The sequence below is a fragment of the Callorhinus ursinus genome, unplaced genomic scaffold, assembly GCF_003265705.2.
Source record: "Callorhinus ursinus isolate GAN/ISIS: 27379988/994484 unplaced genomic scaffold, GSC_fseal_2.0 scaffold4, whole genome shotgun sequence".
NCBI classification, from domain to species: Eukaryota; Metazoa; Chordata; class Mammalia; order Carnivora; family Otariidae; genus Callorhinus; species Callorhinus ursinus.
Window position 1 is genome coordinate 128,893,408 of NW_027397066.1, and position 24,257 is coordinate 128,917,664.

The following is a 24,257-nucleotide window of genomic DNA, read 5'->3' on the forward strand; positions in this document are numbered from 1 at the left end:
TGGCAGCTTCTTATAAAACTAAACAGACTCTTATGATCCAGCAATTGCACTCCTTGAGATTAACCCAAATGAGTGGAAAACTTATGTACATGTCAATGCTTATAGTAGCTTTATTCATAATTGCCTAAATTTGAAAGCGACCAAGGTGTCATTCAGTATGTAAATGCATAAATAAGCTATGGTACATTCAGACAATGGACTGTTATTCAGTGATTAAAAGAAATGTATCAAGCCATGAAAAGACATGGAGGAGCCTAAATGCATATTACTAAATGAAAGAAGCCTATCTAAAAAGATTGCATAATGTATGAATCCAACTACGTGACATTCTGTAAAGACAAAACTATATAGACATTAAAAGGATCACTGGTTGCCAGAGGTTGGCAGGAGGCAGGGATAAATAGGCAGAGCACAGAAGATGTGAAGGAAAGGGCGCCTGGGTGGCTCAGTTGGTTGAGCGACTGCCTTCGGCTCAAGTCATGATCTTGGAGTCCCGGGATCAAGTCCCGCGTCGGGCTCCCTGCTCAGCGGGGAGTCTGCTTCTCCCTCTGACCCTCCCCCCTCATGCTCTCTCTATCTCATTCTCTCTCTCAAATAAATAAATAAAATCTTAAAAAAAAAAGATGTGAAGGATAGTGAAAATACTCTGTATGATACCATACCAATGAATACATATCATTATGCATTTGTCACAACCATAGAATGTACAACACAAAGAGTGAATCTTAATGTAAACAATGGACTTTGGGTGATAATGTGTCATTGAAGGTTCAATGGACCACTCTGGGGGGGAGGGTTGAAAATGGTGGGCTTCATTTGAAAATGAAGATGAAACTGTTTCTTTTGTCTGTGGGGGCAGTTTCCAAGTAACCCCCTGTACCTTCCATCCAATTTTGCTATGAACCTAAAAGTGCTCTGAAAAAATCTATTAAAAAAAATTAGGAGCACCCAGGTGGCTCAGTCGGTTAAGCATCTGACTCTTGATATCGGCTCAGGTCATGATCTCAGGGTCAAGGGATTGAGCCCTGCGTGGGGGTCTGCGCTCAGTGAGAAGTTTGCTTGAAAGTCTCTCTTTCCCTCCCTCTGCCCCTCCCCCCACTTGTGTGCACGTGCTCTCTCTCTAAAATAAATTAAAAAAAAAATGAAGTAGGGACGCCTGGGTGGCTCATTCAGTTAAGCATCTGACTTTGGCAGGGGTCACGATCTCGGGGTCCTGGGATGGAGCCCTGCCTTGGGCTCCGCGCTCAGCGGGAGTTCTGCTTGTCCCTCTGTCCATCCCCGCTCTCTCAAATAAATAAATAAAATCTTTAAAAAAAATTAAGTAGACCTACGTATATATGTTGACATGGAAATTTCACTAAAAACAGCAAGTTACAGAACATAACAAAGTATAAACCTATATGTGTTTGAAATATTCTTTATATTGACCTATATCTGAAAATAAAGCAAAGGAATGGGACAAGAAGGATGCCCACTAGACTTTACAGGGGTCACCTGTGGAGACGGGATTCTGGGCTTGGTGCCGAAGTGGGGAGCAAAAAGTCACTTTGTTTAAATGCTTCTGCATTGTTTGAGTCTTTTAAGATAAAAATATTCATTTCTTGAGAATACATTCAAATATTGCTTATAATGGGAAAATAATTTTCTAAATAATAGTGACATATGCTTATTATATAGAAAGTTTAAAAGTATGTTCCACAATACAGAGGTAATCATTTTTAAAATTTTGTGCATTTCTTGCATTTTTTTCTGTCATTAGACTCTCAAATGTATTGACAGTTTTGTTTCCAGCTTTTAAAAAACTCTATTCTGTATTTCACAGTGTCATTAAAAATTCTTCCAAAACATTTCCTTTGGCTACATAATTGTGGCACATTCATACCATGAAATAATTGATTTAACATTTCTCTATTGTTAAGGCAATTACATGGCTCCCATCTTTATATATAAATGTCTTTACACTGTTCATAGTTTTCTTTATTACTGATGCCTAAATGAAATATCACCTTAAAAAGTGAATTTTAAAGTTGTAGGTACTCTAACAAGATTTTTTAAATATATAAAATATTAAAGTAAATGATACTGCTCTTTTTTCTTTTTTTAAGGAGCAACGAGACATAAAACCTATTTTTCCCTAACATACTGTATTTGAATTTTGATAAAGCAGTAGACTCATCTGGTTCCTCTTGCTGTTAACTCTTTTCTGCATTCCCTATTGCCTGACATTCTTTCCCACCTATGAAAACTTCTCTATTCCTTCCCTAATGCTTTGAAATCTTTTTATTTCTTAAAAGGAGCAAATCAGAATTCCAGTGTAGCCAGCTTGAATCAGTCTTTCTGTTCTTATGAATAGGCAGTTCCTCCAGGCAGTGAATTAGCTCTTTAGAAAACATTGGCATTATGTTTCTCAACCCTGAGTGTCTGTATAGGTGGTCTGGAATGCATTAAAGAGAGGCATTTGTCAGATCCTCAAATCTAAAGATGAAATTCTCTTCTTACTACTTATGAGTCGTTTTTGTTGTTGGTATTGTTTGTTCTGAATCACTGGGTTTTACACAATTTTTTAGTGAAAGTTGGAAATGGATTTGGTATAGTATATAGTTGGCTCTTGTCTTATTTATGGAAATGTATATAGAGTGTTCTTCAAAGGAATTTTATGCTGAATACCTTTCTGGAATATAGAGTATCACTCATTTTTCTATTTTTGTAAATGCGGACTTTTGTATTTCTTTTAGTGACAGAATTATTAAGATTTTCTTTGTTGTTTCTAGTTCAGGCTACAATACTTAGCAGTAATTCATTTTTGCTGATGAACTAGATAATAACCTCCCATATATTAATATCTTGTGTATTGTAGTTGGGTTGTTATTTTAACAAAACAGGTTTTTGTTAAGATCAGTAGTTCTCAAAAATGTGGTGCCCCCAAACCAGAAAGCATCAGCATCACCCATCACCTGGGAGCATGTTAGAATGCAGACTATTAGGTTCTACTTCAGACCTCCTATTCAGAAACTGGGAAGTTGTAACCCAGCAACCTGTGTCTTAATAAGCCCTTCAGGTGATTCTCATACATGCTGAAGTTTGAGGACTGGTTTAGGTAATATCTATACGGTGGCTAAAAATATCAGCTCTTATCACTTGAAAGCCTGGGTTTGGTTTAATTCCAGGTATGTGTTAAGAACTATAGCATATTGCTTCTAAGAGATGTGTAGATGAAAAGCTGTTGTAAGGGCTGCCTTACAAGAGTTGGTTTCATTGTTTCCGGTAGTTGAGATTTTAAGAACAGAGTACCAAGAATCCTTCACCATGGAGCTGAACCAAGTTGCTTCAGTACTTAGGATAGATAGCAGAATCTTCTTATTTGATCACATCATTTAAGTTGTGCCTTCCTCCATTACCAACATCCTTAAAATGACAAACCATGAAATCACATTTAAAGCAGATATTTTCAGAGTTAAGGAATTCCCGAATTAGCTCTCTTTCAAATGCTTTTAAGTTATAAATAATTACAAACAGACATACAGTACCTGGAAGACACTTCATTAATGTAATTAAGATATATATCCGCTATTTATTGGCTTATTTCTGTATAATTATTAACTATTTGGATAACATCTACCTATCTAGTTATTTTAAGAACATTTTTAATGGCAATATGTTATGCTAATAGGTATATGTATTTTTTCACTGGAAGATTCTCTATTCCTGAATTTAAATGTCACATGTATTTATTAATTATTTCAGGTGAGTCCTGCAGGGTGGAATATTAACTTTTTAAACATGGTGTTATTTTATAAATGGAAGCCCTTGTTTTAAAGAACCAGATCTCCTTGTTAAATTTGGGACTTTAAAACTTTATTTTGGCTCCTAAATGTATAGCAGATTTTTTTTTTTTTTTAAACTTAGGAAGATAATTACTCTCAAGAGGTATAACTGGTTTGGTGGTGGTGTCTTCTTGGCATCAGAGATGGATCTTGTTCATGCTGTGGATTAGAATCAGTGACTAGGTGAACCATTAAAGGAAAGCTGACAATGTTTCCTTTATGCATATTGAGAAATGGAAGATTTCCTAAAGCCAGGGTAAAGCTACTAACTTTTTGAAGATACCATTTGTGATTTTTAATCTATGACACATAATAAACATTATTTACCCTCTACATATAAGTAGGTCATATTGTAAAAGGTCAGCTTCTTATAATCAGCTTAAAGAAGTCATTCATCCAATTATTAATTATTTTCTAAATGTTTGTAACTCAAGAGTGAGGGAGGAGTAAAATATATTTTAAGGAGACTCTTACCCAATCATATGAGGCTGAAATTTCTAACTAGCAAAAGATGTGGTAGAGAATTTAATATTGGGAATATCCTGTGATTATTTAGTCATGGGCTAGGTGAGATTAATAAAATTGAGAAGACAGGGAAGCAAAGTTTTGAAATTAGCCAGTCCTTTTTGGGGTGGGCTCAGCCACATGCTAACGGATATTCTATATTATGGTCTCTTTATGCTGGTATTATTTGATCCATTTCCACATACAACTTACTACTTTCCAAGCTTAGTACAATACTTGAACTGATCATTTTTAAAGTATGTAAAACATGCATAAAATCAGCAACAGCTCATAGATTTTTTTCTTCTTTAAGAATTTAGTATATCAAGTATGTAATTCCTCATAACGTACCTGATTTAAGAATAATAAGTGATGCATTCATTTTTGACTTTATGTTAGTGAAACAGGCCATAATACTACAAATCTATAAGAAACAGTCTAGGGTATTTTCAAAAGACTTTAGGCAGAAGTGAAATGAAATTTGAAGGAAGAATTTATATAAAACTTTTTTTTTTGAATTTTCAAATTCAATTTCTAACTAAATAATATACCTCAAGTTACTTGGCATGGAATTGGGGGACCTGATAAATAAAGATTGCAGAAAAGATTGAAAGCGTATTATTCACTTTTCTGACTGGATAAGAGGAAATATTTTTGAACCTTTTTTTTTTTCATTCTGCCCTAATGATTCATGGTACTTGGTTTTCTTCAAATTAGAGAAGTTAGTTCCCATTGTAGTCTTTGACTTGTTTGTTACACTGACTTGGGGCTAAAAATAAATCTCATTTTGACTTCTTGACTCATAAACTTCATGTTAAGCAAGTTTGTCTTAGAAAGCCATTTTATTTGTTTTAATTTTCTAGTTATCTGAGGGAAACCAAAAGCACACAAATCTGCAGAAAAGCATTGAGAAAGCTAAAATTGGCCGACATGAAACAGTAAGTTTGTAGATTCTTTAATAATGTCAATTGTAAATAGAAGAGTAAGAACTTAGAGCTTCCTGTGAGGAGTGTACCATTCCTACCAGAAGAGAGGTGAGTACAGCAAAGGACATGAACATTGGACCTGATAGGATTCACTAATTGTAAATCTACGTTTATTTTTTATTATTGTATTATATTGTATATGGCAACATAGCATAGAAGCATAAACCCTGAGCCAAACAGCCTGGGTTTGAAACTCTCCTAAATTCTCTGTTCTCAGTTATCCCAGTTGTAAAAATAGGGGATAAAATCTACCTCATTAGGTTATTGTATGGATTAAACTAGCTAATATTGCATAGCACTCAAAAGAGTACCTGGTACAAGGTAAGCCCTTTATAAATGTTTATGTAAAATTTTAAGAGTCATGTTTTTTAAGTCTTGGCACAGAACAAATTGACAACTATCAATATATTATCCTTGGGGCTTTGTAATATTTCTAAATTATTTCAATGAATATTGACTTATTTTAAAAAGTATTATGAAGTATTATGTTAGGGGTTTTTAAAAATCACTTTACTTTCTAGTTTCATCATTATCTCAAGTATGGATTTATGACTTGAAAAAGTATTAAATATCTACATGCACCATGAAGCATTCCATCTAGGCCTCTATTTGTACCACTTAATTGTGAAAGAGACTCAAAAATAGTCACATTGTAGAAAAGAATACACCACAGGCTTACAGTGGCTTTTCAAAATTATTTCACATACCTTCTTTTATGTGAATAGTCAGCAGTCACAGATAGGAAGTGGAGAATGGTAATTTTTGAAGAATATTTAAGGGAAGGTAAGATCTGGGCATAACCTGAAGCTGTTGTATTTCTTTCATTGACAGTAGCGATTACCATTTCTTTATTTGATCCTTTTTTTCTTCCTTAATGTTGGCAATAAATTGTAGGTGCACCTTCAACTAATATTCATGCCCAGAAGTTGTCTGCTGAGTGTTACCCAGTCCCCTGGATCCATTGTACCTGGGAAAAATCCTTGTGGGTGCTGCAGATTCTCAGAGGAGTATAGTAGTTTAGAAAGGCTCCTGAGAAAGATGAACTCTTGTGTTCATCCTGAGCACACAAATCAGGATTTTTCAGAAACACCTAGCCCCCATTTACTTGGCATTATTCATGGTGATGATGTTGCTGCTGATGACGATGAAGAAGAAGAAATAGCTAACATACATAATCTGCTCTCTGTGAGCCAGGCAAATACTATCCCAGAGCATTTTATATTCATTGAATCCTGCCAACAGTGCAAGGAGGTAGCCACTATTACTATCTCCATTTTTAATTTGAGAAACTAAAGGCACAAAAAATTAACGTGGCAAAGATCTAGTAACAGTCTGAGATGTCTCCCAGTTCAGGGTGTCTGGAGAGTTATCATTGCTTTCACATAGATTCTTCACCATTTGCTGCTTTTCTTTTTTCATTGTGGAGCATGCATAATTTGGCTGTGGATGGCAAATAATAACAATCTTAACATTATCATTATTTTTAAATCTCTTCTGAGTTGTGCTAATACAGTATATACTGTAATCATGTGGTGGCTATTTACATTTAAATTAAAATAAATGCAATTAAATTTGGTTTTTCAGTAACAATAGCCTTATATCATATACTCAGTAGGTCCCATGTGGCTAATGTTTCCTGCATTGGAGAGCACAGATCTAGAACGTTTCTGTCATTGTAGAGTTCTGTTGGACTATGCTGCTTCAGACCATGCTGCTCTGTGTATGCATTCCCTTGTACAAATGCTAGTAAAGGAGCCTTTCTTCTCTTTGCAACAAAAGAGAACAGTTACAGGCAAAAGTCAAAAAATACAAGCACCAAAATATAAGCTAGCAAGAAACCTTAAGTAAGTCCCATCAAGGCAATTTAAACTCCACTTGGCTCTGCTTCAGGCTTATCCTATGAATCTGTACCATAACCGTTCACACATATGAATTGAAAACTATGGCACTGTGACTTCTACCTGTTAGAACTATGGCTAGAAATTTCAAATGGTGTTTATTGGATCTTGTTGTTTTAAAAGCTTTATTCTGGTTTACCTTTAAAGGAAAATGATAGGAGGCCACTAACAATAATTTCTTATTTCTGATATCTTTAAATATCTTTAAAGGCTAATCATCCTTAAAGGTTGAAAAATTGTCTATCACACTTTTAAGGAAAATTGTATAATGATGATGTTGCCATAAAATATTGTATATATTGACACAATCTTATGAAACTAAGAGGCAGTATCTTTTCCTAACATTTGATAATCATCTAATAGATGATTTGCTAATCATCTATTTATGAGCAGTCCATTCTACATATTAATTCCCATTCAACTAGTCAAAATATATGAAAGATGCTTGAGATTTCAGAGAAAAATAAGAGTTGAGTTGTATGTGTATATGTAATACTGTCCAAAAGCCTAGTGTACATTAGTTATGAGAAATAAAATGAAAATGTTTACAAAATGTATAACCTTACAACACGTGGTATTTCGCTTGTTTTAATTGTACATAAAACTATTTTGAATGCAGGAAGAGCGAACCATGCTAGCAAAAGAGCTTTCTTCACTTCGAGACCAAAGGGAACAGCTAAAGGCAGAAGTAGAAAAATACAAAGAATGTGACCCACAAGTTGTGGAAGAAATACGTAAGTTTATATCACACTTGGAAGGTTTTTTAATGTTTTTTTTTTAATTTTTAGAGGGAGGGGAAGAGAGAGAGTGGGGGGAGGAGCAGAGGGCTCCATGTCCAGTGTGGAGCCAGTCACGGGGCTCAGTCTCACAACCCTGAGATCATGACCTGAGTCGAAACCAAGAGCCAGATGCCAAACTGACTGAGCCACCCAGGTGCTCCCCCCGCTTTTTTTTTTAATTAAAAAAAAAATTTTTTTTTCTTAGAGTGCACGTGAGGGGAGGAGCAAAGAGAGAATCTCAGGCAGACTCACACCTTGAAAGTTTTTAACTTTGTCAATGAAAGAGACTTTATACCTCTAGTTACCTAGTAACCATTCTTCATGTATATGAGAAAATCAAGCCATTAATGGTATTAATATTACATTAATATTTCCTTTAAAGAGTCTTAAGGCATTGAATAGTGATAACTTTGAAATCATAAGCATTTTAAGAAGAAGGAAGGTAGATAAAGTAGAAGGATAAAGACAAAAAATACAAGTTTAGGAAACTGAGGAGTCAGAGGAGTTAAGGTGCCCCAAGTACATTGACTCGAGAATGAAACCCACCATTATCTTCTAGGAGAGATAATACCAAAACTATGATTTTTCAAGTTACAGAAAATCAGTCTGTGCATTGACTTGCCTTTTGAATATACCAGTAATGTTTTCCTCTACTTGAAAACTAATCTCCAAAGCTTTGTTTTGAATAATTTTTATATATTTATGTAAAGATAGAAATCTGAATATTTAAGGAAGTGAAAGAATATATTATAAGGACACTGCATGTAATTGCTTAGGAAAATATGTATAACTTTCATCCCATTTTTCTGTCTTAGCTTGTCTTTTCATTTAGGGAACTCTACCTAGTGGAACGTTTATTTAAAAAAAAACTGATAGTATGTGATTGAAGGCTTTGAGAGAAATCAAAAATATTTGGTACTTTAAAATTAGCTTGAGAATAATTTGATTAAGGGGGAGGACAATTAAGTTGTCCCTGATGGTAGTCTTTGCAATTAAAAAATATTTGAGCAGTTCAGTTTGTGCAATCTAAAGTTAAACTTAATTTTAGAGACAGGTCGCTGCTTTGTACATCTGCAGGAGGCATTAATCACATACGTGTAGTCCACAGTCTAGTTGATGGTGTGTATTGGCCCTGGTTCTGCTGATTACCCAGGGCGATTTTCAAAAAGAGGTGGGGGCAGAATAACCTCTCTTCCCCTGAGCCAGTCATTTTCTGTAAATCAAGTACTTAGAGAGACGTGTTTGCTCTTTCATGCTGCCCACAGATTAATTCATTTATCATCATCCTGCAGAATAAAGTGCTAGCCAAATCTACAAAATGAACCACTTTAATCAGTCTTGAAGTTTTAACTAATATCAAATGACCCTCCTTGAACATAAGCACATCAAAGCAACAAGAGACAAGGTAGGAGGTTGCTATGGGAAGGCTAGGCCTTCTCATGAATCATCTTTAAAAGGAAATGTATGCTTCTTGTTAAAGAAGACATCAAATGTGTCATGAAAGAAACTTTGAGAACAGTTTTCTTCCCCAGATTTAATGCCTTCAGGTAATTTAGTTTTAGGATCAGCGTCGCTGTGCCCTCTAGCTCTTCATCACGAAAATTCTGTTTTCGCAGTTATGAAATCTGGTCCTTCGTATATTACTCTTATTTGGTTCTGCTTTCCTTCATGATTTCAGTTTTTTGTGTTAGGGGACTTTTTCCTTGATGATACCAATTTTTTACTTACCCAATTTCATTCTCTTTTCTTTCAAGGACCTACAACTCACAAGGCTTCTGCTTTTCTACTTTGTTGTCCCCGTTATATTGCCATTGCTCTTTCCCTGGAGACATGACCCTGACTGAGATCACCTCTACTTGTGACCTCCTATTTTTATAGTCCTTTTCATAATTTTGATTACTTCTGTCCACTCAGGAATCACTAAAACTTATTTAGTCTTACAAAACTACTCTGACCTATACTGATGGTGATCCTAAGCTGGTGGATATCTTGAGGTGCAGAAAATCCACAAGGGTAGAGAATTGTGCCAGACTGATTCATGAAGAGGGAAAACTTTTATTTCAGGCGTGTAATTTCAGATGTTACAGTTCTTGTATCTCTGAATCAATCAGCAATTTTGGCAATTTCCTCACCTCTTAGAAAGGTGAAGAAACTTGATGGAAGAAATTTCAGGGTATATAAATGATGATGAATTCTCTGGAGAGTAGCATAGCATAGTTGAGGAGGAAGTTCCAACTGTAACATATAACTGGTTCCCTGACCTCTGTTCTCCATCTTAACCCTTATGGTTGGTATTTTTCAACCTAAGGGAAAACATGTCAATGTGTATGAGAATGATGCAGGCTATGAGGTCTAAGTCATTGAGAAGAAAATGTTTTCTGGGTAACAGTGAGTTAAGAAACTTTATCATTTTTTATCAACATCAGACCTAGGTTATCTTTTTGTATTTAATTATGTAGTCACATAAGATCTGTATTTGGATCCTGTAAAATTTTGTAATGATGAATTCATTACATGTGTATTCATTTTTGACATTTTTACATTGTGCATTTCTGATCTTTATAGGGGAATGAGAGAATAAGGGTCCTTCCTTCCTGGCTTTGTATTATTTTTATTTCACTCTGTTAAAAATATTATCTATTTTAATAAAATACATTAATTATAGAGAATTACAACTTATTTAATGGACAGCAGTTATGTAGGATAATTCCGTTATTCCCTAAATATATTTTAGATGTGTAGGTAGGATATTTTTTCCTGTGGAAAGCTACCAAACTATAATCAGAAGAAAAAAAATCTTATTAAAGCCTGAACACCTGTAAAAAGAATTTTAGACTAACTTCAGTTCATACTTTTATAGAGAAATGTCCAATTCCTCTGTTTTAAAATTCAGAACAGCTAACAAATAAAATTTTATTCAAATGTGACACTTCTACTTCCAGGCAAGATAAAGTAGTAACAGATGGGATTTATTCTGCCACCTGAAAAACAACACATAAAATATATGAAATAGGTTTTAAAGTTATGTGATATCAGATAATAAAGGACAATGATTCTTAGAGAAAGAAAACAAAGTAAGTCTTAAAATTGTGTCGGTTTATTTTATTGCATTTCCAGGCTGTGGCACAAAGAAGGAGAACCTAGGCAGAGCCCTGCAAATGGAACTGAGAATCAGGGAGACCAGTGTGGCTAGAGTTCACAGGACAGCATACTAGAGAGGAGAAGTTACACAGAAAGAGGTCCCTGGGTGTCTACAGAGGGTTCCCCTCAAGTATTCGGTGAATGCAGGTGAAGTAATTACCCAAAGCTGGGGAAAGAACAATTTCAGAGAATTAGTGGGAAGAAGTACCCGGCATACACACAGGACCAAGAATAAAGCCTGTTCTCACCAGGGCGATTGGAAGAATGTATAATTCACAAGGCATCAGGTGGAGCACTCAAGAACACCTTGCCTCAGTTGGCAAGCACTAATTAGCCCTAGACTGAGCTTTGTTCTCCATCCATCTAACAAACCATAACAGCCAAGTCTTGAAAACATCAAACTATTGCAAAGTAACTTATATGCATCTGAGAACAAAGCTAAAGAATATTTCTAGAAATACAAACATACCCAGCACCCAACAAAATAAAATTCATAGTGTCTAGCATATAATGAAAGATAACCAGGCACACAAAGAAGTAGGAAAAGATGTTCCTTAGTGAAAACAATAATCCTTCAGTCAAAAACTGATCCAGAACTGACACAGATAGAATTAGAAGACAATAACATTAAAAGCTATTATAAATGTATCATATCGGGGCACCTAGGTTGCTCAGTCAGTTGGGCGTCTGACTCTTGGTTTCGACTCAGGTTGTGATCTCATGGGTTGTGAGATGGAGCCCTGCATCAGGCCTCTGTGCTCAGTGGGGAGTCTGCTTGGGGATTCTCTCCCTCTGGCCTTCCCCCCCTCCCTGCCTGTGTTCTCTCTCTCTCTCTCTCTAAAGTAGATGAGTAAGTCTTTAAAAAAAATGTGTATGTTCAAAAAGTTAAGTAGAAACATGGAAGATATAAAAAAGATTTCATGTTAAACTTCTGGAGTTGAACACTACAATGTCTGAAATGAAAAATACACTGGACTGAATTAATAGCAGATTAAGCTGCAAGAAAAAGGATTAGTGTATTTGAAGACATAGCAGTAGAAACTATACAAAATGAAACTGGAGAGGAAAAATAAATTTTTTAAATGAATGTAGCATGACATGTAGGACAACTTCAAGTGACCTAATATATTTGTAATCAAAGTCCCAAAAGGAGTGTATGCTTGGGGTGGGGTATGTGTGTGTGTACATTTGTCCAGGCCTGAAAAATGTTTGAAGAAATAACTGTCAGAAGAAATGAAGGCTATTTTTTTTTCAAATTTGATGTAAACTATAAACCCACAGATTCAAAGAAATTTAAACATTTAAGTAGTAAATGGCAGCGATCTCCTTATTACTAAATCTAGAGAATTTTTTTTAGATTTTAACTTCTGTTCCCCCACATGAGATTATTTCCTTTTGCCAAAGAGATTATTGTTTTTAAAACATGCTTTTTGATAATGAGGGGTTTCATAGGATTTGGGCTATCATGTTATTGCAGAACAGATTATACTGGATTAAAGGATTATGAGTTTCACAAATTGATTTTAATAAGATTTGGTTCTTAATAGTGTGGCTGTTGCACCCATGTTACAACAGTCAGACTAATCTCTAAGTCTGTCATGGTTTATTTTGTAACAGTTCCTCTGATAAGAGTTGTAACCTTTATATTCATGTAGCATAGCTATGTATAATCTTACTTATTTCTCAATAATTCTTGCAGGAAATATTTATATTTCATCATGCTAGATGACTTATTGATATCTATTTCAAATAAGTTTTAGCAAGATTGGTTGCAAATATCTGAGAAATGAGAAGTCAAAGCAATAATGTATAAAAAATAAAATTTAATTTTAGCTACTCTGACCATTACTTAAGTGAGAACAGATAAAATAAGTTGTAGTAAAAATTGAATTCCTACAAAAATACTTGAAAGTAAATCTTAGAAGTACTTAAGAAATTTTCTTAGAAATGTCAGGATGACAGTGAAAATGATGGAATAAGGACCTATGAAAACTTACCCTTCCATGAAAGCTGGCAAAAATTGTCACAACTTTTCCAGAATTCTAGAAACTAACCAGTGATTTACCTATTCAAGAAAAAATGGCTGAATCTCAGCAAGAATAATAAGCTTTATGGTATTTTAACTTGTCCTATTCTCATCCCCTACTCTCTAGCTCAGCAGTAACCTTGAAAAATAACAGCCGTGCATTCCTGGTATCAGAGGGAGTAAAATGGAGCTGGAGCTTTTTAAGACCCTTATTTCCCCCAAATTGTCACTATTTGACATCTTTGGTGGTTTTCTGAAAGCCACCAATAGGAAGGATTGTCCTTATTTGATCTGGCTTGTAGTATGCCTGGTAAGCAAACTAGAGACTTTAGTAGCCACACATAACAAAGAATACAGACTTTACAGAATTAGTTCAGAGAAATCACTAAACAAACAATAACAACAAGTACCAAAAACAACAACCTTGGGAAGGGGGGGATGTATCTGATTTCCAGAGTCGCCACATCATATTACTTAAAATGTCCAACTTTCAACAAAAAATTGCGAGATATTCAAAGAAAGTATGGTTCATGCACATGATGTTGGACTTGCTAGGCCCAGAATTTCAGTCAGCAATTTTAAAATATGTTAAAAGAGCTAAAGAAAAACATGTCTAAAGAACTGAAGGAAAGTTTGAGAATGAAAACTCACCAAGTAGAAAGTATCGGCAAAGATACAGAAATTATTAAAAAGGAACCAAATGAAATGCTGGAGTTGAAAACCATAACTGAAATGAAAATTTCACTCGGGATTAACAGCCAATTTGAGCAGGCAAAAGAAAGAATTAGTGACTTGGAGATAGTTCAACAGAGATAATTCAATCTGAGGACAGAAAGAAAAAAGAATGAAGAAATATCAACAGTCTCAAGAGACCTGTGGCACAGCATCAAGAGCGCCAACGTATACATAAAGGAAGTCCCAGAAGGAGAGAGGAGTGAATGGGACCGAAAGAATATTTAAAAAAAAAAAAAAAAAAAAAAAAGCTGAACCCTTCTCAAATTTGATGAAAAACAATCTATACATAGAAAAAACTTAACAAACTCCAATTTAGGACAACCTCAAAAAGATCCACATATAGACTCACCATAATCAACTTGTCGAAAGATAAACAGAGACTCTGGAAAGTAACAAGAAGGAGGTGACTCATCATACACAGGGAATTTTCAATCAGATTAACAATTTGTTTTTTATTAGAAGCCATAGAAGCCAAAGGCATTGGGGTGATATATTCAAAGTGAAGGGGGGGACATAACTGTCCACCAAGAATTCTATATCCAGAAATATTTTCCTTCAAAAATGAAGGACAAAGTAAGATATTCCCAGGTAAACAACTGAGAGTTTGTCACTAGCAGACCTGCCCTAAAAAAATATGGGAGTCTTTCTCATTGAAGTGAAAGGACACTGGACAGTAACGTGAAAAAATAAAGCACCTGGTGAAGGCTGCTTCATAGGTAAATATAAAAGACAGTATATATGTATTTTTGTTTGTATCACCTTATGGTTCTCTTATTTAAAATACAGCTGCATAAAGCAATAATCATAAGGTATTTTGTTGGGCATGCAGTATATAAAATGTAATTTGTGATAGTAACAGCATGTTTGTCTCATTAGACAAAAATTTTGACAAAATCCAACACCCTTTCATGATACAAATACCCAAAAAACTAGGAAAAGAAGTGAACTTCCTCAATTTATAAAAGGGCATCTATAATAAATCTACAGCTTACATCATATTGAATGGTAAAAGACTATATGCTTTCCTCAAGGATGACCTTCCTTACCACTTCTATTCAACATTGTACTGGAAGTTCAAGCCAGGGCAATTAGGCAAAAAAGAGAAATAAAAGACATTCACATTAAGTAGTAAGTGAGGTCAGCAGGTTGTAGGATACAAAAATCAATATACAAAAATAATGTATCTTATATGCTAACAATGAACAATCTGAAAATGAAATTAAGAAAAGTATTTACAAATGAATGAAACACTTAAGAATAAAATTAGTCAAGGAAGTGCAAAACTTATACTGAAAACTACAAAACATTGAATGAAACTAAAGACCTCTATAAACAGACATTCTGTATTTACAGAAAGACTTACTATTGTTAAGATGGAAACACTCCTCAAATTGACCTACGGGGATTCGATGTAAAACCTATCAAAATTTTAACTGCTTTTTGGTAGGAATTGGTAAGTTGATCCTAAAATTCATACGAAAATGCAAAGGACCCAGAATAGCCAAAAGAATTTTGAAAGAGGGATGCCTGGGTGGTGCAGTCAGTTAAGCAACCAACTCTTGGTTTTGGCTCAGGTCGTGATCTCAGGGTTGTGAGATTGATCCCTGTGTTGGGCTCTGTGCTCAGCTCCAAGTCTGCTTCTCTCCTTCTGTGCCACCCCCCCCCGCCGCGTGCATGTGCACACGCTCTCACTCTCTCTCTCTCTCTCTCTGTCTCTCAAATATATAAATAAATCTTTAAAAAGAAATCTTGAAAGAGAACAGTAAAGTTGGAAGACTCAAATTTCCCAATTTCAAAACTTCCTACAAAGCTACAATAATCAAGACAGTGTGGTGCTAGTATAAGAATAGACATGCAGGGGCACCTGGCTAGCTCAGTCAGAAGAGCACATGACTCTTAATCTTGGGGTGAGTTCAAGCCCCACATTGGGTATAGAGATTACTTAAAAAAAAAAAAAAGTAGACATGCCGGTTAAAGAAATAGAATTGAAAGTCCAGAAGTAAACCCAATTGATTTTTAAGAGCAATAGTGCCAAGACTATTTAATTAGGAAAAAATAGTGTTCTCAACTAATGGTGCTGGGTATAACTGGTTATCCATACCAGTTGCAAATGAATCAAACTGGACTCCCATCTCAGTCCATATACAAAAACTAACTCAGATCAAAGAACTGAATGTAAGAAACTATATAACTCTTAGAAGAAAATTTAAGTATTTATCTCTGTATCCTTGGATTAGGCAGCAGTTTCTTGGATAGGACACCAAAAGCTCAAACAAACAAAGGAAAAACAGATCAATTTGACTTCATTAAAATTAACAAATTTTGTGTATCAAGGTATCTTACCAAGAAAGTGAAAAGAAAACCCACAGAATAGAAGAAAATATTTGTAAATCCTGTATCTGACAACTGTCCAATATCCAAAATGTGTATATTTTTAAAAATTACAACTGAACAATTTTTGAAAACCCAATTTAAACATGGGCAAAGTATTAGTTTTTCCAAGGAAAATATGCAAATAGTCAATAAGCATAGGAAAAATGCTCAACATCATTAGTTATTAGGGAAATGCAAATCAAAACCAAAATGACATACTACTTCACATGCATAGGATGGCTATAATAAAAAGAATGGAAAATAATTGTTGGTGAGGATGTGGGAAAATTGGAACTTTTAGTTTGCTGGTGGTATTCTTAAAATGATACAGCCCCTTTGGAAGACAATTTAGCTCTTCCCCAAAATGTTATGCATAGAGTTACAATATGTTCCAGCAGTTCCATGCCAAGTATATATCCAAGAGAACTGAAAAAAATGTTCACACAAAAATTATTAAATTATTCATATTAGCAATAAACAACCCAAATGTCCATCAACTGATGAATGACTAAACAAAATGTGGTATATCCATACAATGGAATATTATTTGACCGTAAAAGGAATAAAGTATTGATACATGCTACAATGTGGATGAACCTTGAAAACATGATGCTAAGTGAAAGAAGCTAGACACATATTGTATCATTTCATTTATATGAAATGTCCAGAATAGGGAAATTCATTGAGATGGAAAGTAGATTAATGGTCTCCAGGAGCTGGGGGAAAAGGGAATGTGGAGTACTACTCATGGGTATGGGATTTTCTTTTGGGTGATGAGAATGTTCTGGAATTAGGTAGTGGTGATGGTTTTACAATCCTGTTCTAAAATCTGCCGAATTATACACTTTAATATGGTGAATTCTGGAGTATATAAATTATCTTTCAATGAATAAATGCCATCATAATCAATAGTATTTATGCGGGCGCCTGGGTGGCTCAGATGGTTAAGCGTCTGCCTTCGGCTCAGGTCATGATCCCAGGGTCCTGGGATCGAGTCCCACATCGGGCTCGCTGCTCCTTGGGAGCCTGCTGCTCCCTCTGCCTCTCTCTCTCTCTCTCTCTCTCTCTCTCTATCTCTCATGAATAAATAAATAAAATCTTTTAAAAATAAATAAATAAATAAATAGTATTTATGCTCAGTTGATCATGGGACTGTTATGTGCTATGTAGATTAACTTGAAAGACATAGACATAGATACATTTAATAACAAGATGTATAATATAAATTTTTTTTTAAGGTCAGGTTTACTGTAATCTAATATATACTCTAAAATTCTTACCATTAAACTTAAATTATTTTATCCTCTTGATGTTGTAAATTATTTGAGAAACACATCTTACACTTATCTTTAAAGGAACACGTACAGTAATAATGGACATTTAGGAAAGGGAAATTGTTTACCTTGACTATTCATGACTAATATAATTGAAACCAAAATTTTTTTGGGGAGTTGAGCAGGATTGTTGGATACAACATGTCATGTGTCACTATTTGAGCTTTTTACATAAACTCCTCTTTGTATAACCTTTTGTTCATGTAAAAAATGAGTCTATAAATACATGAATATGATTATTTATATATATATTTTTTTCAGGTCAAGCAAATAAAGTAGCCAAAGAAGCTGCTAACAGATGGACTGGTATGTATTATAATGGTACTGCTAAGCTATAGATAAGCTTTTTCCACACTTACTATGATATGAAATGCAGAAGCTATTTTGCCTAGTTTTGTTCAAGAAAAGACCTTTCCAGAAATGTATATATTTTTTTTTAAGATTTTGTTTGTTTATTTTTAAAGCACTCACACGTGAGAGCAGGGGGAGGGGCAAAGGGAGAGGGAGAGAGAGAATCTCAAGCAGACTCTGCACTGAGCCCTGAGCCTGACGTGGGTCTCAATCCCATGACGCTGGGATCATGACCTTAGGCGAAACCGAGTCATACGTTTAACTGACTGAGCCATTCAGGCATCCCTGTATTAAGTTTTTATTAAATCATTACATTAAATCATTTCAGTTACTTAAGTTTTTTTTTTTTTAAATCTTACTATGAGTCATTTTGTATGTAAAATACAACGTATTTTTGTAAAACCAATGACTGCTTGCAGTTTAATTTTTGTGTAATTTTTCTTAGATAAGTCACTTGGGCTAATCACTGAACTTTCATGATATTAGTGCAAGATAAAACTTTAAGAATTTCATGGAATCCTGAAGATTTGTCTTCTTGCTCACAATAATAACAGCTAACATTTGTTGAGGGCTGGACTATAAGCCAGGCATTGCAAAGAGTATCTGTGGTGCATTCTCGTTTTATCTCTGCAACAATCTTGTGAGGCAAATAGGATTATCATCCCTAATTTTAGAGATGGAACTGAGGCCATCAGGAGCCCATGGTGACACAGGGGCTAGGCAGTGAACAGGAATTAGAATCCAACTTTTCTGATCCCAGAGTCAGAGCTCTTTCCACTACATGATATTGTCTTCTCTGTGTACGTGCTTTCATATAAATGCCTCATTAATCCATTTGCCAATGGATACACCCTCTGGTCTATACCAGAGATGTTCTAAGAAATGAGAATTAATAAGGCATTTTCCCCTGTGTCTTAAAGTGTAGAAGAAAGTTAATAAAATAAGGATTGTTGTCAATTATATACAGGTATGATTAGTATTGTTAAAATCTATCTACAAATAACACTGATGTTTTTCTAGTTCTAAAGTAATGGTAACTGAACTTTTACCGTCCTGGTAAGAGTCCATAATACCTTCACATGTACTACTCATCATCATTCTATTTCTCTGGGAGAGTATGGTTAAGATCGTATTGACACAGATGCAGAAAATTTAAAGTGATGCCTTGAGTCAAAGGTGATTAGTCACTGGATGTACAAAGGTTTGAGCCAGGTTTCCTGACTCCATGTCCAGGCTTCTGTATGTCACAAAACATTTAAGAATCATGTTTCCTTGTCTATTTTAGAATTAATTGATAAAATCATTGTAATTGGCCTTTGGTTCCTATAAAATTGCAATCTTGTTTATTACAAAGTAATACATTTCATCTCATAAATAATGTAATGCTTTAATGATAACAGAAGAGGGTAAAAACAGCAAGCTAACATTAAAGAAAAGAGAAGAATGAGATGTGTGTCCAATAAGTATAAATAAATAATAAATACAGTGATATCAATTTAAATTTGAGAAATACAAAATTTTAAATGAGCAAAAAAGACAAGTGGACTTGTAGGTTAAAAATAAGAAAGTGATTTCCCCCAGTACTTCTCAGCAAAGCAGCTCAGCAAGCAGTAGGAACAAGCAGCCTGTGTATATGGTGGGAAGAACTTGACTTTGAAAGGAATCCGGATTGTGTTCTTTAGCTGCTGTATCACTTATTGAACTTCTCTGAACCTGCTTCCTCTGTGTAGATTATATCTACCTTACGTTTTCGGAGAATTAAATAAAACAATTTGTAAGCCCTTTCACACAATGTTAGATACATAGATAAATAAATACTCCCCTTTCCCATTCTTCTCTTAAAAAAATCCTTTCATGTTTTGCACTTGATCATAAACGTCCAGTTATGATGAAAAAAAGGAACATTTTGAACTTCATTTTCCCCTTACGTTATTAGTTGAGAAAGAACCTGAAACTTTTAAAATCATATAGGAAGGAAGATATTTTTAGCACAGCAGAAACAGCTGTTAGGAATTGTGTAAGACTGATGAATCACAGGCCTGTACCCCTGAAACAAATAATACATTATATGTTAATAAAAAAAAATACTTTGTAATAAAAAAAGTAAAAAAAAAAAAAAGGAACCATATTTCCATTTGAAGTTACAACTTGCTCCTTCCAACATAAAAGTGTTATGAAAATCATGGAGTTAAAACAAATTACACCTCAGAAAACCAACCTCTCTTCAAAACAAAAAGAAAACATCCATAATATTTGTAACTAAAGATTGTTACCTACTTATTAGTTAAGGGTTTGCTTTCCTTTTACCTAAAAAGGCCCTTAAAATGTGTGTAGAATGGAAGATACTTACTGTTCAGTAATTCAGTATTTCAGTTTTATAAAATGAGAGCTTACCTTAGGGTATAAATATAACTAGAAATATCACATCTAAATGATTTATGTATGGCATTAAATACACCTTAAATGTGATTTAACAACTTTCTATAAAACCTTGCTTAATACTTAAGATAGTGGAGTTTTTATGACTTTGTGTGAGAGGCATCTCAATGAGTGAGGAGGGGGATAGATGTTGTGAGGTCCTAAACACAGACTCATGTTTATGATATTGCCCATCCTATTTCTGCATATATCCTGAGGATGCCACCATGGAAATGAACAGAAATCCTGCTAGTCTTAAGGCTGTTTCTTTAAAGGAAAAACAAACAAACACTATTTCTTATCCATTTATAAAAATTTCCACATAATAGGAACATTTTATTTGACGAGGAATGAATTATCAAGATTTCAGGTAACATTGTCTTGAAGGCATAATGTGGTATATCCCCCATACAATGAAGTATTATTTGACCATAAAAAGGAATGAAGTATTGATACATGCTACAACATGGATGAACCTTGAAAACATGATGCTAAGTGAAAGAAGCTAGACACGTATTGTATCATTTCATTTATATGAAATGTCCAGAATAGGGAAATTCATTGAGATGGAAAGTAGATTAATTGTCTCCAGGAGCTGGGGGAAAAGGGAATGTGGAGTACTACTCATGGGTATGGGATTTTTTTTCTCTCCTGGTCCAGGTTTGAAGTCCATTCCTTCAAGTTTCCTGCATTGTTGCATCTGTTCTCTCATTTCCCGGCAAGCTTTCTGTGCTCTTGGAGCCTGTTCTGGAAGCTGTACACATAATACTTGATCTTTTCTCTTTAACATACATAACACTTTAGAATTATTTAGTAATAAGTTGATTTTTCTCTCTCTCGTGTCAGCTTGAAGGCCTAGACTCTCTACCTAATAGAGTACCTGTAACACGCTTTATCCCTGTCTTACACCGTTCATGAACGATTTCTCTGTAGTGGGTGATGCTGTTTGTTAGCATTTTATCCACAGTAGAACTTTCAAAATTGGGAGTCTGTTCTCAAACCCTGCCCCTGCTTTATCAATTAAGTTTATCTAACATTGTAAATTCTTTATTAGTCATTTCAACTGTATTCACAGCATCTTCACCAGAAGTAGATTCCATCTCAAGAAATCACTTTCTTTGCTCATCCATGAGAAGCAACTCCTCATCCCTTCAGATTTTACCATGAGATTGTAGCATTTCAGTCCCATTCAGGCTCCACCTTGAATTCTAGTTCTCTCGCTATTCCCACCACATCTGCAGTTACTTGCTCCACTGAAGTCTTGAACTCCTCAAAGTCATTCTTGAGAGTTGGAACCAACTTCTACCAAACTTGTTAATGTTGATATTCAGACATCTTCCCATAAATCATGAATGTTCCTAATAGCATCTAGAATGGTGAATCCTTTCCAGAAAGTTTTTAATTTACTTTGCTCACATTCATCAGAGGAATCACTTATTATCCATGGCAACTATAGCTTTATGCAGTGTATTTCTTAAATAAGATTTGAAAGTCAAAAGTACTCCTTGATCCATGGGCCACAGAATGGATGTTGTGTTAGAGCACAGGCAGAGTAGATTTAACAGAGTCCTTAAGGACTCTAGGATTTTCAGAATGGTAAATGAGCACTGGTTTCAAGTGAAAGTCACCAGGGGCATTAGCCCCTAACAAGAAAGTCAGCCTGTTCTTTGAAGCCAGGCGCTGACTTCTCTCTGGCTATGAATGTCCTAGATGATATCATCTTCCAGTAGAAAGCTGTTTCATCTACATTAAAAATCTGTTGTTCAGTGTAGCCACCTTCATGAATGATCTTAGCTGGATCTTCAGGAGAACTTGCTGCAGCTTCTCTATCAGCACTTGCTGCTTCATCCTGCACTTTGATGTTAGGGCGATGGCTTCTTAAACCTCATGAACCGCCTTCTGCTGGCTTCCAGCTCTTTTTTCTGCAGCTTCTCCAAGTCTCACCGCTCAGCCTTCACAGTACTGAGGAGACTTAGGGCCTTGCACTGCATTAGGCTTTGGCTTAAGGGAATGTTGTGGCTGGTTTGATCTTTTATCCAGACCACTCCACTTTCTCTGTATCAGCAATGAGGCTGTTTCACTTATCATTTATGTGTTCACTGGAGTAGTGCTTGTAATTTCTCTCATGAACTCTGCAATCACGACTTGAATGTCTGGCACAAGGGGCCTAGTTTTCAGCCTGTTTTGGCTTTCTCACCAAGCTTAATTATTTCTAGCTACTGATTTAAAGTGAGGGATGTGCAACTCTTCTTTCACTTGAACACTTAGAGTCCGTTATAGGGTTTATTCATTGGCCTAATACTACTGTTGTGGTGTGTCAGGAAATAGGGAGGCCTGAGGAAAGGTACAGAGACAGGGGAACAGCCAGTTGGTGGGACAGACACACAAAACCTTATTAAGTATGCTATCTTATATAGGTGCAGTTTGTGGTGTCCCAAAACAATGACAATAATAACATCAAAGATCACTGCTCACAGATCACCAGAACAAATATAATAATATTAACGAAAGAGTTTCAAATATGTGAAAATTACCAAAATGTGACATAATATATGAAGTGAGCAAATGCCATTAGAAAAATGGTGCCAGTAGATTTCCTCGACACATGGTTGCCATAAACCTTCAATATGTAAAAACTGCACTATCTTTGAAGTACAATAAAGCGAAGTATAATAAATGAGATTAGATATTTGGATTGCTTTTATTTTTTTCTTTTATTACATTGGAATAAAGATTTAACCATAAATCTTTGTACACAATTTATTTTGTTTCCTTGGGATAAATTCCTATAAGTAGATATAACACTTCTTCAGTGGCAAAATGCTTTTTAAATACCCCCCTAGAGGACACAAAGGATACATCTACTCCTATCTTAGTCTTCAGATAGAGGAGAACTACCTTCTATTCTCTTCCCTTCTCCCTCACACTGGCCTGATTATCTGGAAAGCGTTATTATCTGTGGGGAAATGAAAAAGGTCTGGAGAGAATGTGTACCCTTTGGGAACAACAGGAGCAATTGTAATTCCTGAGGTAAGAGTCCTGGCCTCTGCTGTGGAAATGTGGAAGAAACACCATTGTTAGCCTTTCCCTGTTTTTGGATTATTCTTAAGTCAGGTATTTTTTAGTGGCAACTAATTTGCTGAATTTTTAAATATGCGATCTGGTTGCTCAAAATACTAATTAAAGTATTTTCTTTCTTCAGAAATGAATTGCTATTACTTTTCAAAATAAAGCACACTTCTTATGTTGATACTTCTGAAAGTAATAGAAGTAACAAAAAAGGAATATAATTATATTTGACATGTTTTATGATTATGTTTTCAATTCTTATAAATATTTCTCAATTTTCTTTTAGATAATATATTTGCAATAAAATCTTGGGCCAAAAGAAAATTTGGGTTCGAAGAAAATAAAATTGATAAAAACTTTGGAATTCCAGAAGACTTTGACTACATAGACTAAAATGTTCGATGTTGGTAAAGGATCTGTGTCCTTGTGAATATGTAATTTTTTAATTTATTGTCCAACTAAATGTACTGAATTGCCATTTACCTGTAATTGTGTTTATCATTTTATTAATTTTAAATAAAGTATAAAATGGAGATGGTTTTCACTTTTTTTGATCTATCAAAAGCAGGATTATGACCATATTACCAAGTGGTCATCAAAGTAGGATAGTGCAAATCCACTTAGGTTTACAAATAATTTTTTAGAGTTCAAAGACATCATGACATGACAACATTCTTTAGTTTCACTCAAATATTAAATATTGAGAACTAAGGGTACCTTGGAAGTTTCTATTACAGACATACACCCACACATTAACACTTGGAACTAACCTTTAAAACTTTAATGGTTGCTCTACTGTTTTTTATTATTTAGTGGGAA

At 34.9% G+C, this 24,257-nt stretch overlaps 1 protein-coding gene across 3 annotated transcripts in view; it reads left to right on the forward strand.

Annotated features, from left to right (window-relative positions):
• MND1 (meiotic nuclear divisions 1) overlaps positions 1–23,970 on the forward strand; it is a 73,917-nt gene extending 49,947 nt beyond the window's left edge. For 2 of the 3 annotated variants that reach the window (XM_025874340.2, XM_073891227.1), the window contains 4 exons: positions 5,192–5,266; positions 7,832–7,946; positions 17,862–17,906; positions 23,725–23,970. In XM_025874340.2, coding sequence (XP_025730125.1) covers positions 5,192–5,266; positions 7,832–7,946; positions 17,862–17,906; positions 23,725–23,831 — 342 coding nt within the window. In that variant the 3' untranslated portion in view covers positions 23,832–23,970. The remainder of the gene's footprint in view (positions 1–5,191; positions 5,267–7,831; positions 7,947–17,861; positions 17,907–23,724) is intronic. The other variant, XM_073891228.1, reaches the window with a different exon arrangement.
• The last annotated feature ends 287 nt before the right edge of the window (positions 23,971–24,257 follow it).